Below are 16,993 nucleotides of genomic sequence, written 5' to 3'. Positions count from 1 at the left end.
CTCAAATTTTCTCTTTGCTATTGATCTCTCATTTCATGACATTGTAGTAGGAGAACATACTTGGTATAATTTTAATCTTTTAAATTTTATTGAGAATTAAATCGTGGCCTAATATGATCTATCTTGGAGAATGTAGCATGTGTACTTGAGAAGAATGTGTACTCTGCTATTGTTGGGTAGAGTGTTCTACAGACATCTATTACTAGTAGTTCTAGATATTTTACAGTGTCCCTGAAGTCTTCTGTTCCCTTGCTATTCTTTGTTTTGTTTATTTTAGTTATTGTCTAATATCCATTCATTTCAGCCTCAAGGACTCCCTTTAACATTCATATAGGGAAGGTATAATAGTTTTTATCTGGGAATGTCTTGATTTCACCTATAATTTCATAGGCAGTTTTACTGGATATAGAATTCTAAGTTAACAGTTTTGTTTTTCAAACATTTTGAATGTATCATCCAATGCCTTCTGGCCTCCATTGTTTCTGATGGTAAATCAGGTGTTAATCTTATTGAGAATCAAACATGATGGTTAACTCTCTTGTTGTTTTCAAGATTCCCTCTTATTTTTTGGCTTTTGATAGCTTATGATATGTATCTGTGTATCTCTGAGTTATTCTACTTGGAGTTTGGTGAATTTTTGAATATTTATATTAATGTTTTTAAATAAAATTTGGAAAGTTTTCTGCCAATATTTCTTCAAATATTCTTTTGGCCCCTTTCTTCTTCTTCCTTCTGTTGTGTGTTTTTTTCCATTACTTTTTCTTTCTGTTCCTCAGACTAGACAGTCTCAGTGATCTACCTTCAAGTTTACTGATTCTTTTTCCTGCCTTCACAGATCTGCTGTTGAGCTCCTATAGTGAATTTTTAAAATTTTGGTTATAATTTTCAACTTGAACTTTCAGTTGTTCCAGTAAAGGCCCAGAAAAAAAAAATAGCAAAGTTTGAACACAGTTTTTTTGCCAGGTAAATACCATTTCTCTCTAAAGGAAAGGCTGGCATTCATTATCTAAGGTTATACTTATGCCACATCAGAACAGTTCAAAATCCAAACTATGAAGTATATGGAAAATAAAAGTGTTACACTAATGGATTAACACTTTTAATCTCTTATTTTGACTTAGCTCTCAAGATCATATTGGTACCACATTCACATCAGCCTTCCATTGGTTATCTCAACTTGACCCTATACTGTACTTCCCCCTTTCTATTAGTATACTTTCTAAAAATACTTTAATAAAATGTATAAAAATACTGAAGATAGTCGATCTAGAAATAGTTTAGTATTTTATTTCAGAAAACTAGGTAAAAGGTCAAAATATGCTTTTTTCTTAGAAAACAAAGGAAGTCACTAATGATAAGGTAGCAATCTTTTTTCTCAGTAAAAATAAATTATATAAAATTAAAGCTCTTGATTTACATCATACTTTATTTTTATCTCTTATATATCACACAAAGTTATTGAAGGAAAAAGTCTAAAAATATATAAAAGAAATGATATATAATCTTCTTGCTCCAAGATAATCACTTAATATAAATAATTATAAATTTCAGAGAGGTGAATAGGCTATGTACTGCAAATACTAATTTGTTATATATATTTTAATGTAAGTGTTAATTTTATCTTACTACTTTTCAAAATATCTTAACCTAGTCAACTTTTCCTTATGCTTTGGTTTTCTAATTTATAATTCAAGACGTCTTTTGGTTGATTTACCAGAAATTAAGATATTTTGCTAATAAGAATTATTCTCAAAATCTTACCAACAAAGCAAGGTCACATGAAACACTGAAATTTATTTTTTAAAAATACACAGTGATTTTGAGTATTACTCATAGATAGAGTTCTAAAGTGAGAACCCAAATCATTCTTGGTAAGGGGCCAGCCACCATGGAGATAGATATCAATTAATGTCAATTAGCAATTGCTACTCTGGCATTTTTCTTCCACAGTTAGAGTAGATCATTATTTCTTTGGTTTGAACATCAGACAAAATTTGTACCTGGTTGTATTTAGAGTTCACATTGTATAACAAATATCTATCTTTAAATACTAGAGTTACATGCAGCACAGAATGCCTACACACCTAAACCCCATTCTAAGTGCTAAACTTCACGTTGAATTAAGCCCAAGGCATACACAGAGTGGAATCCACACTGTTTAAATTATTTCTTTCCCTCCCTGCTTTTGCTGAGTGTAGATTTCTGCTCCTCAGTTTAAGTGTACCTACTCACATAACTAATGAGAAAGCAAACAAATCTTTAGGTAAAGAGACATTTGTTAGGTCATATCCTCATACTAATTCTTAAATCTATTTTTTTTAGATATAGTTAATTTAAAACTGATCTTGTAAAAAAAAAAAATCCTTCCAACTTCATCTACTACTTTTTCCCCATACAATCATATTCCAGAATAGAGGGGAAACTGCAGAGCTGGAGAGGTGGCTAGCAGATAACAGAGCATCTCTATAGAGAGTAGAAATGGAGCAACACTAATTCAGGTCAACATATGTTACTTACTTCCACAATATTGTGACCAAAGAAAGTAATTATTGGGACTTACAATCTTTTGACACAAAGAAAACTGTAACTATCAAATTTCAAAGTAAAGATTAACCGACTAAATACCAAGAAAACCTTCAGTGTTCTAGGAATGCAACATTTTGCTAACATTCAAATAATATAATCAGGAGAGAAGTGTCTGCACTTGCTGCGGCGATCGGTGTAGAATGCTCTCTGGATCTTTGTATTCATTGACTGGATTCATCACGGCAGTGTACACTTCACCATAGGCTCTACAGACTAACTCAGTAGACTGTTTGATGATCTGCTCTCTATTGGTAAACAAACAAAATATGAAAACATAATTTAAAAATACTAAGAATTGTAAGAAAGCTTCACATTTAAATCAATGTATTTCATTTTCATAATTATCATATCGATAAAAAATCATTGTACTGCTACAAGTTACCTATCTTGGTTTTGGTATAAAAAATGGTTTTATATTTATTATTTCTTTGTTAAATTTTCCCGATTAGTATGTAGGTTTCAGGAAGGCAGGGGCTGTATTTTGTTCTCTGCTATGTATCTTTTGGGCTGGAACAGTGCCTGATATATAAACAAGAAACAGAAACTGTGACCCACCATCAATGTACTGATTTTGCAAACACAACTGATAACACATTAAAGAAAGAGGCTTACAATTATTCAAACTGATTAATACTTCAAATCTCAGAATAACTTACAATAAACTGCCTTTTCACTTATACTAACAGACCTTGTTTTATTGTGTTTTGCTTCACTGTGCTTCATAGATGTTGCATTTTTTTATAAAATGAAGGCAAAATCAACTCACTTTATTGTGATACTCTTTTCATTGCAGTGGTCTGGAACTGCACTCACAATATCTCTGAGGTTTGCCTGTAGCTCCTACACCAACAACTACATCTAGATTTCTCATCTCCCTGTTCATATTACCAGGCTAAAATAATCTGACACTTGCCTATAACAAATCACAGCATTGTCACAAATGTGCGTTTGTACATAAGCACATAAAAATAATAGAAATCATTTTAAATAAACTAAAGCAAATATTTTGAAAAATATATCTGGCCAGGAAAAAATACTATTGGGCTCATTAAATATGTATCAACTCTCTCCATGTTTTCATGGCATTTATTTCTTATCATCCCCAGCTACTTCTATTTATGTAACATTTTATGAAAACTACTGACACTTTTTTCCTGATTTTTATAATAACTAAATTAAAATGTATCTTTCAAGCTTTACTCCAAAACCTACTTTTTTTTTTTTTTTGCTGTGTTTTTTATTTCCGTCAATGGCAGAGCCATGTTCCATTACCTCAGTTTAGACTTTAATGAACTCTCACCTGGAGTACATAGAAAACTCCTATCTGGTCTTTCCCCTTCTAGTATTTTCCACATTAAATTTATCATAAGCACTTCTGTCAATCTTTCTAAAGTGTATCTTTTATCATGGCTCTCCTTTCCCAGGGCCTTCCTTCAGAGAGCTTTAACAGCTTCTTCCGGTTTCAGAGAAGTCACAATTTCTTACCCTGTCATTCAAAATCCTTAAAATACTTTCTATATCACTACTGTAATTCTGCAGTTCAAAGAAATTCCTGAATATCCTCTCTTGCCTGTTCTTGCTGACTTCAATTCCTTTGCTCATGTCCCTTCATTTGCCTGAAATGCCTACCTCTCAACCACCTCTAAATGCCCTTAATTCTCAGTAATAATATATTCTCTACAAAGTCTTCTCTGATCCCCAGAGCTAGAAATAATTTCTCTGTTTCTGGAATGTCCATAACCAAAAGAATATATTTGTAAGACACTTGGTGCATTAAAGCAAATTGATTGTTTCCCGCAAATTGGTAAAGCTTCCAAAAGGAGAGTAGGAAAAAATGAAAATACGCTGAGTAAATTCTCTGAGCAGAGAGGAGTAATGCCACTAGTTATACTAACCTTTGTTGGAAGAAAAAATGTGGAAACTGGTTTGGAAATTTGCTTAACTGGATGAGGCTTTAAAATATTTTTTGATCTATCAATTGATGATCATTCCTGTAATTGATTGAGCTTAACAATGAGTGCATCAAGAAGATGCAAAATGTTTTTTTCCGAAAATGAAATAGCTGAGAAACACTATAAACTGGTATTTTTTTAATGTGTGAAATATAAGATCTATTTGATACCCATTATGCATCAAATCAAAGAAGATATTTTAGATATAGCATTTAGCTCTTTACTTAAAAACAATTAGGACAAACTTCAAGGGATATATACTGATAAAGCATTTATTACTTTCACTTTATACCCTAAAATCTATACTCAATCTAAATATAGTGTATATTTAAACATATACATAAAAACACAAAGTAACAAGGCTATTCCTTCTCATCAGTCTATAATCAGAATAAGGTACAATAATGAATAAAAATACTATTATAAAAAAATCTAGGTAACTGGTAAATGTAGAATGAATTACTGAATATTTTGAAGTAATAAATTTTAAATTTTACTTCCAAGTCCAAATGATGACAAATTTTAAGTTTACTTATAACTCAGGGCACATATCTATTTTTAAATTAAATTGGATCATATAGAGATTAAGAATGGCGGCAAAGTAAGTGGAAGCTATACTGACAATCTCCCAGGACCAAACTGGAAATACAATTAAAATACAGAAAAGCCACCCTGAAAAATCAACTGAAGACTAGCTGGAGAGAACCCTGATAACCAAGGACGGAAAGTGGAGACCGCACAGAGATTGGTAGGAAATGTGGAGATGCTAAAGGGGTGGCTGGGCTGGATACCAGCTGAGGTTCCTGAGGGATAGCTGTGGTGGCTTCCCACTGAGAAGTCTGGGGTCTAACCCCAGCTTGGCTCCCCAGCCCAAAGCACATTAACACCTGGCTGTGAAAAGCAGTAGGGTTGTTGTCTGCCAGGGAGAGATGGCTAGAAATGCAGGCACCCTCTTAAAGGGCCAACACACAAAATTTCATGTGCAACCACTCAGCTTGGGCTCTGGCAGAGGGAGGGCAGAGTGGACTGAAGCTGTGTGAGGAGAGTACAGGGTTTGGGGCTCTAGGGTTGGAGCTTGAAGGTTAGCCTCCCTGGTTTCCTGTGTTGATTCATTCCTTCATGCTGCTGCAGCAGACGCATTTCTCCCAGGGACCTTTGCTATGCAGATGGTTTTGGCCTGGGGGAAAGGCAATTGCCACACCCTGTTGGAAGACCTCTAACCCACCCTGTGGTTTGGTAGTCTAGGGCGAATCTATGCTGATAACAATCAGACTGTAGGCAGAGGAGGATCTCTGGAGGCTTTGAGTCTTTGCCTGATCTCCTTCTAAGCCCCACGCTAAAAAAGCAGTCCATGGTGCACATCTTGGTCCTTTCCAGAGGCACCCAGCCCCAGCACAGGGAGGCATGAGCTGTGGATTGCTGAAAACAGGGTACTCAGGGCCAGTAAAAATAGTGTCTGACACTGTCCTACACTAGAGATTGGAATCATAGCAGATCTACTTAATACATAGACACAAACCCAAACAGGCAGCCAAAATGGGGAGACAAAAAACAAGCCCCAAATGAAAGTACAAGAAAATTCTCTAAAAGAAGAGCTAAACAAAATGAAGTTAAGAAATTTACCAATATAGAGTTCAGAATCATGATGGTAAAGATGCTCAACAGCATGAGAAAAGATATAGCAACTATTAAAAAAAGAACAGTTGGAAATAAAGAATGAAAAGCATAATAAAGAAAGAATGAAATAGCATAATAAAGAACACATTGGAAAGAATACACAGCAGATTAGGGGAAGTCAAGGATCGGATCAGTGAATTAGAAGACAGGGTAGAAAAAAAAATCACTCAATCAGAGAACCAAAAGGAAAAACAATTAAAAAACAGAAGGACAGCTTAAGGGAGCTGTGGACCAACATGAAGTGTAACAATACTCACATAACTGAAGAGCCAGAAGGAAAAGAGAAAGAGCAAGGGATAGAGAATCTGTTTGAAGAAATAATGGCAGAAAACTTCCCTAACCTGGTGAAGGAAAAAGTCACACAAGTCCAGGATGCACGAAGTTCCAAGCAAGAAGAACCCAAATAGGCCCATGCCCAGACACATTATAATTAAAATGCCAAAAATTAAAGACAAAGAGGAAATCTTAAAGGCAGCAAAAGAAAAGCAACTTGTTACCTACAGAGGAGCTCCCATGAGGCTGTCAGCGGATTTCTCATCAGAAACTCTACAGGCCAGAAGGGAATGGCATGAAATACTCAAGGTAATGAATAGCAATGATGTGAAACCAAGATTATTATATCCAGCAAGGCTATCATTCAAAATAGATGGTTAAATAAAGAGCTTCCCAGACACACATAAAAAAAAAGGGTAAAGGAGTTTAACACCACCAAACCAACACTGCCAGAAATGCTAAAGGAACTGCTGTAATGAGAATAGAGAGAGAGAAACACAAGCATAAGGAATTAAAATGGCAATAAGTAAGTACCTATTAATAAGAACCTTAAATGTAAATGTGTTAAATGCTCCAATCAAAAGACAAAGGGTGACTGAATAACATGACCCAAATATGCTGTCTACAAGAATCCCACCTCAGAACAAAAGACTCACACAGGATGAGAATGAAGGGGTGGAAAAAACTTACCTTGCAAATGTAAACAAAACAAAACAAAAAAAGCTAGGATAGCAATACTCATATCTGACAAAATAGACTTCAAAATGAAGGCCATTACACAAAACAACAAAGGCCACTGCATATTTCTAAAGGGATCGATCTAACAAGAGGATATAACTCTGGTAAACATACTAGTATATGCACCGAATACAGGAGCACCTAAGTATATTAAAACACTTTATAGAGGACCTTCTGGTAGAGATCAAGAGCAATACAGTCATAGTAGGGGACAGTAGCACCGCACTGACTTCACTGGATAGACCTTCCAGATAAAACTTAACAAGGAAACAGTGACTCTAAATGACACACTGGATCAGATGGATTTAATTAATATTCAAAAAACATTTCACACCACTGCTGCAGATTACACATTCTTCTCAAGTGCACATGGGTCATTCTCAAAGATAGACCACAAAACAAGTCTCTACAAGTTCAAGAAGACTGAAATCATATCAAGCATCTTCCCATACCAGAATGGAATGAAATTAGAAATCAACTACAGTAAAAACACTCAAAACATTAAACTAGATTACAAATGTCTATAAAGAATAATGCAGCTAAAAAAAACAAACCATTGTAAATCTGCAATGGAGAAATAAACAGAATAAAACAATACTGCTAAGGCACATGTAATTAAATAAAATTAAGCTAATACAACTAATTAATAATATAACTTTAAATGTTGCTATTTGATGGTACAGGGCTTCTTCACTCTGCTCCTCAGTTTACAAAGCCACCAAGTACATTTTAAAATGATGTACTAAAATCTATATTCATTTAACTTTTTTTAATAACAAAATTCATATTACTACTATTAAACAATGTGACAATAAAAGTAAACATAAGGCTAAAATATATCTTCAGTAAAAGACAAACATTTGATTTGAAATTTTAAAAATCTGAGTTCTCAGATAAAACCATATATGCTAAATACCCCTGCTAATTAAAAACTTTATTTTTAATTTTTATGAACAATAAGGAAGAAAAAATTCTAATTAAGAGGTATTCCTTGAAATAAGATATCTCATGCAAATAGATACAAAAAAGGCTGGGGTAGAAGGGCATATTATGATAAAGGGATCAATCCAACAAAAGGATATAACACATGGAAACATCTATATAAATCCCATTTGACATCAATGAGTATATCATCCAGACAGAAAATAAAAAGGGAAACAATGGCCTCAGATGATACATTAGACCAGATGGCCTTAATTGATATTTTAAAATATTTCTCCCCAACTAAGCAGAGTATATATTCTTTTCAAGAGCACATGGTATATTTTCCAGGAGAGACCACATATTGGGCCACAAATCAAGTCTCAATGAATTTAAAAAGACTGAAATAATATCAAGCATCTTTTCTGATCACAATGATATCAAACCAAAAGTCAATTAGAAAAAAACAACTGAAAATCACACAAACATGTGTAGACTAAATAATATGTTAATAAAAAATAAATGGGTTAACAAGATCATCAAAAGATACCTTGAGACAAATGAAAGTAAAAGCACAATGACTCCAAATCTATTAGACACAGCCAAAGCAGTTCTAAGAGAAAAATTCATAGCAGGAGGCCTTGGTTTCAAGAAACAAGAAAAATCTCAAATAAAAATATCTAACCTTATAGATATTATAGAAACTAGGAAAAAAGACAAAGAAAGCCCAGAGTGAGTAGAAATAAGAAAATAATATAGATAACAGTGGAAATAAACAAAATAGAGACCAAAATAAAATAAACCAATATCTTGTTCTTTGAAAAGATAAACCAGCCAAAACCGGTTTGGCTCAGTGGATAGAGCGTCGGCCTGCGGACTGAAAGGTCCCAGGTTCGATTCCGGTCAAGGGCATGTACCTTGGTTGCGGGCACATCCCCAGTAGGGGGTGTGCAGGAGGCAGCTGATCGATGATTCTCTCTCATCGATGTTTCTAACTCTCTATCCCTCTCTCTTCCTCTCTGTAAAAATCAATAAAATTAAAAAAAAAAGATAAACCAAATTGATAAGCCTTTAGCCAGACTTATCAAGAAAAAAAAAAGCCAAATAAATAAAGTCAGAAATGAAAGAGAAGTGATAACTGACACCACAGAAATACAGAGGATTAGATGGAAATACTATGAACAATCATATGTCAACAAATGGGACAACCCCCCCAAAATGGAGAAATTCTTAGAGATATACAAATTTTCAAGGTTTTGTCTGGAAGAAACCAAAAATATGAACAGACCAATTACTACTAACAAAATCAAAACACTGCATGTAAAAAATTCCCAACAAAGTTCTGGAATGAATAGCATCACAGGTTAATTTTACCATCAATTCAAAGAACTATCACCTATCCTTCTCAAACTATTACAAAAATTTCAAGAGGAGAGAAGGCTCCCAAGCTCATTTTATGAGGCCAGCCAGCATTACCCTGATTCTAAGGCCATTACAAAAAACAAGAAAATTACATGCTAATTTAATATCCCTGATGAACATAGATGCAAAAACCCTCAACAAAATGTTAACAAACTGAATTGTGCAATACATTAAAAAGATAATATACCATAATTAGGTGGAATTTATTCCTGGGATGCAAGAATGTTCAGTATCAACAAATTAACCTTTTGCACTTGGATGTCGAGTGTGACTCAACACAGTTAGCATTAGAATAAAGGAATCGGTCGAGAAAAAAGCAAGCAAGCGCAAAGGGTTAATGAATACAATATACCACATAAACAAAATAAAAGATAATAATCAAATGCTGATATCAACAGATGAAGAAAAGCATTTGATAAAATCTGGCATCCATCCTATTTAATAAAGAGGGAATATGCCACCACAAAGATGGCAACACCCACAGCCAATAAGGAGGGAAAATGCTAATTGATTGTCACACCCTCAATGATGGCGGCGCCCACAGACACAAGATGGTGGTGCCCAGTCCCCTCAGCCCCGCTGGGGCAGCAGACATGCGGCAAGGCCGGGCCAGCCACCTCCAGAGTTCCCCAGTCCCCTTGGCCCCCCAGCCACCCAGGACCAGCCCGAGGCACAGGCAAGCCTCGTATGGCAGCTGCCCAGCTGCCCAGGGCCGCCTCAGGCTCAGGTAACCAGGGCCTGCTGAGGCTTGCGCTGCCGGCAGTGGCAGCAGCAGAGGTATGATGGGGCATCGCCTTCCCCTGATTGCCAGGTCGCCTCCCACCCAAGGGCTCCCAGACTGTGAGAGGGGGAAGGCCGGGCTGAGAGACCCCCCTCCAGTGCATAAATTTTCATAAACCGGGCCTCTAGTTTATGATAAAACTCTTAGCAAAGTGGGAATAAAAAGAACATACCCTCTACATAATAAAGGCCATATATTACAAACCCACAGCCAACATCAGACACAAAAGTGAAAAGCTAAAAGCATTTTCCTTAAGATCAGAAATAAGACAAGATGTCCACTTTCACCACCCTTATTCAACACGGTTGGAAGTCTTAGCCACAGTAATCAGATAAGAAAAATAAGTTATAGGCATCCAATCTGAAAAGGAAGAAATAAAATTGTCATTATTTGCAGGTGATATGATACTATATATAAAGAACTGTGGGAAGCCACCCATTGTCTTCACTAGCAGAGAGGTGTGGACAAGGAACCCGGAAGGCTGGAGACCTTGAGCTCTGGCAAAGGTCACAGCCATACACTCACTGTCTAGTTGAGACAAAAGTAGCTGAAGCAACTTCCACCTTTTAGTCTTATGTAAATCCTTGCTGATGGGCTATCACCGAGCTATTACTGGAATTGCCTGCCTAAGGGCTAAGGGTGTATCCCAAACCTGAATAAAAGGGATGGCAAGGCCAGAGCAAAGCGGAGTCCTTCCTTGGGCTTCTGCCTGGCCCCCAATTCCCAAATTATTATCTTGTCTTGTCTCTCATTTGCACACGGCCTCCTCCAGAGCCCGAACCCAAACCCTGAACCTGAACCCTGAACCATGCGGGACGTGGGGGAACATTCGGAAAGAAAGACTCTACCACAAAACTATTAGAATGATAAATGAATTTGGTTCATGATTAGTGATGTTGTACAAAATTAATATTCAGAAAACAGTTGCACTTTTATACACCAATAACAAACTATCAGAAAGAGATATTAAGAAAACAATCCCATCTATAATAGTATAAAAAAATAACTAGAACTAAATTTAAGCAAGGAGGTAAAAGACCAGCACCTGCAAAACTATAAGACATTGAAGAAAGAAATTGAAGAAGATACAAATAAATGATACAAATACTGTGCTCATGGATAGGAAGAATTAGCATTGTTAAAATGTCCATACTATTCAAAGTAATCTGCAGATTCAATCCAATCAAAATACCAAATATCATTTTTCACAGAACTAGAGCAAATAATCCTAAAATTTATATGAAATCACAAAAGACCCCAAACAGTCAAAGTGATCTTGAAAAAGAAGAACAAAGTTGGAGGTATCATACTACCTGATATCAAGTTAGGCTACAGTAATCAAAGCAGCAAGGTACTGGCATAAAAACAGATACAAAGATCAATGGAACAGAATAGAGAAGTCAGAAATAAGACCATACCGATATAATCAATTGTTCTTTGACAAAGAAGGCAGATAGTTTCTTCAATAAACGGTGCTGGAAAAACTGCACAGACACATGCAAAAGTATAAACTGGATCACTTTCTTATACCATATACAAGATAAAACTCAAAATGGATTAAAAACTTAATTGTAAGACCTGAAACCATAAAACTCCTAGAAGAAAACATAGGCAGTAAACTCTTTGACAGAACTCTTAGTAATATCTTTTTTGGATATATGTCTTTGGGCAAGAGAAACAAAAGAGAAAGAAAAAACAAACAAAAACAACTACATTAAACTAAAGAGTTTATGTACAGTGAAGGAAATCATCAACAAAACCTAAAGACAATCTAGTCAATGGAAGAAGATATTCACCAATGATACATCTGAAAAGGGGTTAATATCCAAAATATATAAGTAACTCATACAACACAGATAAGACAAACCATCCAATTGAAAATAGGGCAAAGGACCTTAATAGACATTTTTCCAAAGAGGGTATACAGGTAGCCAAAAGACATGAAAAGATGCTCAATCACTAATCATTAAAGAAATGCAAATTAAAACCACAATGAGATATCTCCTCAGACCTGGGAGAATGGCCATCATCAATAAATCAACAAACAAATGTTGGCAAGAATGTGGAGAAAATGGAACCCTCGTGCACTGTTGGCAGGGCTGTAAATTGATGCAGGCATGCTACAAAATAGTATGAAAGCTCATTGAAAATTTAAAAATAGAACTACCATATGACCCAGCAATTCCACTTCTGCGTATTTATCCGAAGAAACCCAAAACACTAATTCGAAAAGACATTTGCACCCCTATATTCTTTGCAGCATTATTTACAATACCCAAGATACAGAAGCAACCTAAGTGTCCATCGATAGATGACTGAATAAAGAGTAAGTGGCAAATAAATAAAATAGAATAAGAATGAAATATTGCCATGTGTGCAACAATATAGACAAAAGAAAAAAAAAACAAATATCATGATTTCACTTATATGTGGAATCTAAAAAGCAAATGAACAAACACAACAGAAACAAACTCATAGATAAAGAGAACTGATGGTCAACTGATGGAAGGAGAGGTGCAGAAATGGGTGAAAAAGGTGAAAGGGATTAAGGACAAATTTCCAGCTATAAAAATAATCATGGAGAGGTAAAGTACAACATATAGGTAATATAGTCAAAAGATCAGACCCGGAGAGAGAGCCAGGGTCTAGTCCGCAGCCTCTGTGGCAGCTGTTGATCAGCCATTGCCTCTCTCTTTCTCTCTGGGCTTCGACAGCAGCCACGCCTCTGTTTCTCTCCGGGCCTCTGTGGGGGCTGTTGATCAGACCCGCCTCTCTGATCAGGCCCAGAGATAGGCCCGGAGACACTGGCTGGCATAGAAATTGACCAATCAGAACCAAATCTGGGTGAATTGTGAGGAGCCAATGGTTGCCTAGGAGGTGGAGCTTTTGACACTGACTGGCATAGAAACCGACCAATCAGAACTAAATCTGGGTCAACTGTGAGGAGCAAATGGCTGCCTAGGATGTGGAGCTTTTGACGCTGACTGGAATAGAAAACGAAGAATCAGAACCAAATTGGCCAGCAGGGGAGGGCAGTTGAGAGCGAGATCAGGCCTGCAGGGGAGGGCAGTTGGGGTTGAGATGAGGCCAGATGGGGAGGGCAGTTAGGGGCGATTAGGCAGGCAGGCAGAGGCAGTTAGGGGCAATCAGGCAGGCAGGCAGGTGAGCGGTTAGGAGCCAGCAATCCCAGATTTCGAGAGGGATGTCCCACTTGGCTGAGGGAACACACCCTCTGTGCACAAATTTCATGCACCAGGGCCAGTAGTCTATATACATAAAAAGCCAGCAACCAGAATACCGTAAGGAGTGACTGGATTGACCAGTCTCTATGATGCCCACAGCGGCCAGTGAACTGGCCCAATCGGGGGGTGGGGTTGGCTGGGGGGCGGGGCTGTGGGAGGTTGGCCAGCCGGCCCCACTCCTGATTGGACTCTCCCACCCCATCGAGGGCAGAGTGGCTGGCCAACCGTCCTCTGCGGCCCTTCCCCCTTACTGGCCTGCCCCTCCCCAATTGGCCCGCAGCCCCTCCCCCTGGCCAGCCCTGCCCCCAATGGGCCCCCACCACCCCTACTGGCCTGCAGCCCCTCCTCCCCAGCTGGCCCAGCCCCTGATCGTCCCCCCTACCCCAATAGGGGGTGGGGCCAGCCGGCCAACCTCTTGCAGCCCCTCCCCCCAGCCAACTCCACTCTCGATGGCCCCTACCACCCTGATCGGCCTACAGCCCCTTCCCCAGCCAGCTCCACCCCTGATCGGGCCCCCACACACACACTAATCGAGGATGTGCCTAACCGGCCAACCTTCAGCCTTCTCCTCCTCCTGACAGGCCTGGCCCTGATCTGCTGATTGGGGCCAGGCTGACCAGACCCCACCCATGCACAAATTCATGCACTGGGCCTCTAGTAATAGCATAACGTTTTAATGTTTACAGTTCTTTGTCCTGAACACATTCCTGATAAATATATAATACTGAACAATTTTATAATATATCTACAGAAATTGTGTAGGTCCAAAACAATCTATAAAGTAGCTTATCTGCATGACACAATGAATATTCCATGACATATCCCATGTCACTGTAACATGTTTGTTAACATATGGGAATTTGGTATTATGGTTACATAGCTCCAATTATATTCATGTTAATTTAAAAAATAATTCACTAAAGAGAGATTTTGGAGTTATATGCATGCAAGGAATAAATACAAACAGGGTAAGATCTGCTCTCTTAGAGGTGTTGAGGCAGAAAAAATGGTTGAGAACTATAGATCTTCAATAGTAAGTTTCCTATTAATGAAAATAATTTTGTTTCAAAGAAAGGTGCTAAATATTTAAAATTATGTGAATCTTTACCAACTAATTGGAATCAAGATATACTTACTTTACTGTGGCACTTAGAAGGAAATTCAACTGTGGCATTAACAGGTTGTCTGGGGCTGATAGGTAACGATCAAACTGAACCTAAATGAAACAGAGAAATGTAAAATAAAGTTCGCATATTTCCTAACAGACAACTCAAAATATATTACCGTAGCTTTTAAGCGTTAAATATTCAGCAAACTCCCACATTCCAAATAACAAATTCTTTGTGATCAAAATGAGTTACTTCCTTAAACATTCTAACTGAACTCCCTAAAAGTGTCAGCTTTTTAATGTAGTCAATAACCAAAATGCCTACTTTTTTTTTTTAATTTCTTTATTGATTAAGGTGTCATATATTTGTCCTCATCCCCCCATTCCCATCCCACACCCCTCCCCACGGATTCCCCAACCCCCTGTTGAACTTAACCATTGGTTAGGCTCATATGCATGCACACAAGTCCTTTGGTTGATCTCTCCCCCCCCCCCCCACCCTCCCCTATCCTCCCTCTGAGGCCCAATAGTCCGATCGATGCCTCCTTGTTTCTGGTTCTGTTCTTGTTCATCAGTCTATGTTGTTCATCATTTCCCCTAGATGAGCGAGATCATGTGTCACTAGAGATATACTTATAAGAACTGAATGTGAGACGAGCAATAATAGTTATGCTGACAGGCAAATGAATCAGTCTGTAGTGAGTTTCTTTCTGGACCAACAGTTCTTTTGAGACCCAATTTCAATGTCCACCAGTTCCTTATGTGTACATGTCAGCACTGACCCCTCAGCTCTGGATGGTGGACAAATGGTGGTAACGGAGGTCCGACTCCCTCTGGTTTGGTCTCGGCCGGACCCAGGGGCACGGCTTCACCCGGACTCAGGGGCACGTGGCCTCACCCAGACCCAGGGGGCGCGTGGCCTCACCCGGGACCGGGACCCAGCCTCACCCGGATCCAGGGGCACACGGCCTCACCCAGACCCGGGATCCGGCTTCACCCGGACCCAGAGGTGCGTGGCCTCACCTGGATCCAGGGGCACACGGCCTCACCCAGATCCAGGGGCACACGGCCTCACCCGGACCCGGGATCCAGCTTCACCCAGACAGAGGGGCGCGTGGCCTCCCCCGAACCCAGGGGTGCGTGGCCTCTCCCAGACCCAGGGGCACGTGGCCTCACCCGGACCAAGGGGCGCGTGGCCTCTCCCAGACCCAGGGGTGCGTGGCCTCACCAGGACCTAGGTGCGCGCGGCCTCACCCGGACCCAGGACCCAGCCTCACCCGGATCCAGGGGCACATGGCCTCACCCGGACCCGGGATCCAGCTTCACCCAGACCCAGGGGTGCGTGGCCTCACCCGGGCCCGGGACCCAGCCTCACCCAGATCCAGGGGCACACGGCCTCACCTGGACCCGGGATCCGGCTTCACCCAGACCCAGAGGAGCGTGGCCTCACCCGGACCCAGGGGCGTATGGCCTCACCCAGATCCAGGGGCACATGGCCTCACCCGGACCCAGGGGCGCGTGGCCTCACCCGGGCCCGGGACCCAGCCTCACCCGGGTCCAGGGGCGCGTGGCCTCACCCGGACCCAGGGGTACGTGGGCTATCCCAGACCCAGGGGCACGTGGCCTCACCCAGACCTAGGTGTGCGAGGCCTCACCCGGATACAGGGACACATGGCCTCACCCGGACCCAGGGGCGCATGGCCTCTCCCAGACCCAGGGGCGCGTGGCCTCACCTGGACCTGGGATCCAGCTTAACCCGGACCCAAGGGCGCGTGGACTCATCCGGACCCAGGGGCGCATGGCCTCTCCCAGACCCAGGGGCGCGTGGCCTCAACCGGACCTAGGTGCGCGAGACCTCACCCGGACCCAGGACCCAGCCTCACCCGGTTCCAGGGACACATGGCCTCACCGGGACCCGGGCTCCAGCTTCACCCAGACCCAGGGGCGCGTGGCCTCACCCGGACCCAGGGGCACATGGCCTCACCCGGGCCCGGGACCCAGCCTCACCTGGATCCAGGGGTACACGGCCTCACCTGAACCCGGGATCTAGCTTAACCTAGACCCAGGGGCACGTGGCCTCACCCGGACCCAGGGGCGCGTGACCTCTCCCAGACCCAGGGTCGCGTGGCCTCACCTGGATCCAGTGGCGCACGGCCTCACCCAGACCCGGAATCCGGCTTCACTTGGACCCAGGGGCGCGTGGCCTCACCCAGACCCAGGGGCGTGAGGCCTCACCTAGACCCAAGGGCGTGTGACCCCACCTGAGCCCAGAGGCTCGCAGCCTCGCCCGGAC

The 16,993-nt window shown here is 40.5% G+C and overlaps 1 protein-coding gene across 1 annotated transcript in view; it reads right to left on the bottom strand.

The window, feature by feature from the left end:
• Nucleotides 1-1,486: 1,486 nt before the first annotated feature.
• Nucleotides 1,487-16,993, bottom strand: part of COG6 (component of oligomeric golgi complex 6) — a 113,944-nt gene continuing 98,437 nt past the window's right edge. Inside the window, exons 18-19 of the mRNA XM_054719768.1 lie at nucleotides 14,729-14,808; nucleotides 1,487-2,831 (exon numbers count right to left, since the gene is read on the bottom strand). Of these exons, the coding sequence (XP_054575743.1) occupies nucleotides 2,684-2,831; nucleotides 14,729-14,808 (228 nt within the window). The 3' untranslated portion in view covers nucleotides 1,487-2,683. The remainder of the gene's footprint in view (nucleotides 2,832-14,728; nucleotides 14,809-16,993) is intronic.

The sequence above is a fragment of the Eptesicus fuscus genome, chromosome 8, assembly GCF_027574615.1.
Source record: "Eptesicus fuscus isolate TK198812 chromosome 8, DD_ASM_mEF_20220401, whole genome shotgun sequence".
In the NCBI taxonomy this organism is placed as follows: Eukaryota; Metazoa; Chordata; class Mammalia; order Chiroptera; family Vespertilionidae; genus Eptesicus; species Eptesicus fuscus.
The sequence above is the reverse complement of the archived record's forward strand: the minus strand, read 5'-3'. Positions and strand labels throughout refer to the sequence as shown.